Source organism: Penaeus monodon, chromosome 30 (genome assembly GCF_015228065.2).
Source record: "Penaeus monodon isolate SGIC_2016 chromosome 30, NSTDA_Pmon_1, whole genome shotgun sequence".
In the NCBI taxonomy this organism is placed as follows: domain Eukaryota; kingdom Metazoa; phylum Arthropoda; class Malacostraca; order Decapoda; family Penaeidae; genus Penaeus; species Penaeus monodon.
This window is the reverse complement of record NC_051415.1, coordinates 2,568,647-2,570,283: the sequence shown is the minus strand read 5'-3', so window position 1 is coordinate 2,570,283 and position 1,637 is coordinate 2,568,647. Positions and strand designations below refer to the sequence as shown.

At 36.0% G+C, this 1,637-nt stretch overlaps 1 protein-coding gene across 1 annotated transcript in view; it reads left to right on the top strand.

The window, feature by feature from the left end:
* Positions 1-1,637, top strand: part of LOC119592453 (neuronal PAS domain-containing protein 4-like) — a gene marked incomplete at its 3' end in the record, with an annotated part of 98,034 nt that overhangs the window by 72,814 nt on the left and 23,583 nt on the right. The window contains 1 exon segment of the mRNA XM_037941275.1: positions 325-414. Coding sequence (XP_037797203.1) covers positions 325-414 — 90 coding nt within the window.

Genomic DNA, 1,637 nt, shown 5'->3' with positions numbered 1-1,637 from the left:
TTAAGTATACTGGTACCTGCGTGTTGGAGGGAGACAGGCGCGACCAGAGTAGCCCTAAACCGTTGCTCGAATTCTTAGCTTCCCGGGCCCACACTTTCACTTGCAATTCGCATATGTATTCATGTTATCATGGGCGTTATTGCCAATTGTCTAGTGTAGCTGAAACGCAATTTTAGATGTTAAAAGCTGAATTCTAAACAAAAGTAATATTATCCAGTGTAGCTGAAAGGAAGCTTAAGCTGCTAAAAGGTGAATTCTAAACCAAAGTAAGAACAGAAGAGTTGATTTTCAAATATTAATTTTCTTCTCTTTTTCTTTTAACAGGCTATGAATGGTTTTATCATGATGCTGACACAGGGAGGGAAGCTGTTGTATATCTCTGACAACGCTGCTGAGTATCTCGGACACTCCATGGTGAGTAAGAGTGAATACCAGTGAATATGAGTACTTTGGGGTGAGTCAAATTGCGTTGGAGTATTTAGGACACTCCTTGTTTGGTAATAGTGAGACCTGTGTGAGTAAATTAACTCGCGGTCACTCAGTGGTAAGTAAGAATAGAATTGAGTAGCTAAGTCACTCCAGGGTAAGAGAGAATGAGTATGTGACAATCCTTGTTAACATCAGTTTCATAAAAGATTTAATGCTAAAAATACTTTTCTATTGACCCTAACATTAAGTGTTCAATTATTGATCAAAGAAACATAACAGTATGAGATTTACTTCTAATATATCACATTTTCTGACTGCTACAAGTTGTTCTTGTGCAATTCCACTTTCGCTAATATATACAAGGAAAAAGCAGGTTTACAAGGCTAATTAAGCAAAAAGCGAGGTGAGTTTGTAAGCGTATGTAAAAAACTTTAGGCAAGTTTAACTAAAAGAGTAAGTAACTTCAGCGCAAGGTTGAACAAGGTTTACCGAAAATTCAAGTTTGATTTCCATATCGAAAATTGCTGTGAAATTATTACACGAAGTTAATCGTCCATGTAATATAGCTTCATTAGTTGTACAATTTAAGTTCACATTTTCGCGTTGAGATCTCTCACAGAACGATAATCACAGATACACCGAATCAAGACAAAAATCTCGATAAATCAATGAAAAAATGTGGGAGATGCTGACTGCATTCATCTTATTCTTGCATGACATTGCACGTTGCAAACTAAACACAACAGCTTTATGGAATCGTCACTGGTAGAATTCATGGATCGCTTCTCCTCAACCCTGATCTTGCAACCCCGGAAGTAAACAACATCAGCCTGATTTAAGATCATGTTCGGGGGAAAAAGAAGTATAAATAGTTTTTAATTCTTTGATCAACGCCCTAATCAAATGGTAAAGAGGATTAGATGCGCAAAAGAAGTGAATAGATAGTATTGACGATTTCAGAATTAGATGATGAAGGGTGTTGGTAATAGAGTAATTTCAAAGAATTATTCGAAATTCTTTATATACGAGTTGTGTTTACGATCTCCCCGATGAAAACCTTGCCTTGGACGCACCTTATGAAAACATCTTTAAAGTCTTATCATATTTGTACCGCTTATTCTAACGTCTTCATTGTCACCGCAAGTTTGATAGATAAAGGTTTAGTGAAATATTTATATTTATATTTGAATTAATGAGCGTGTAGAATA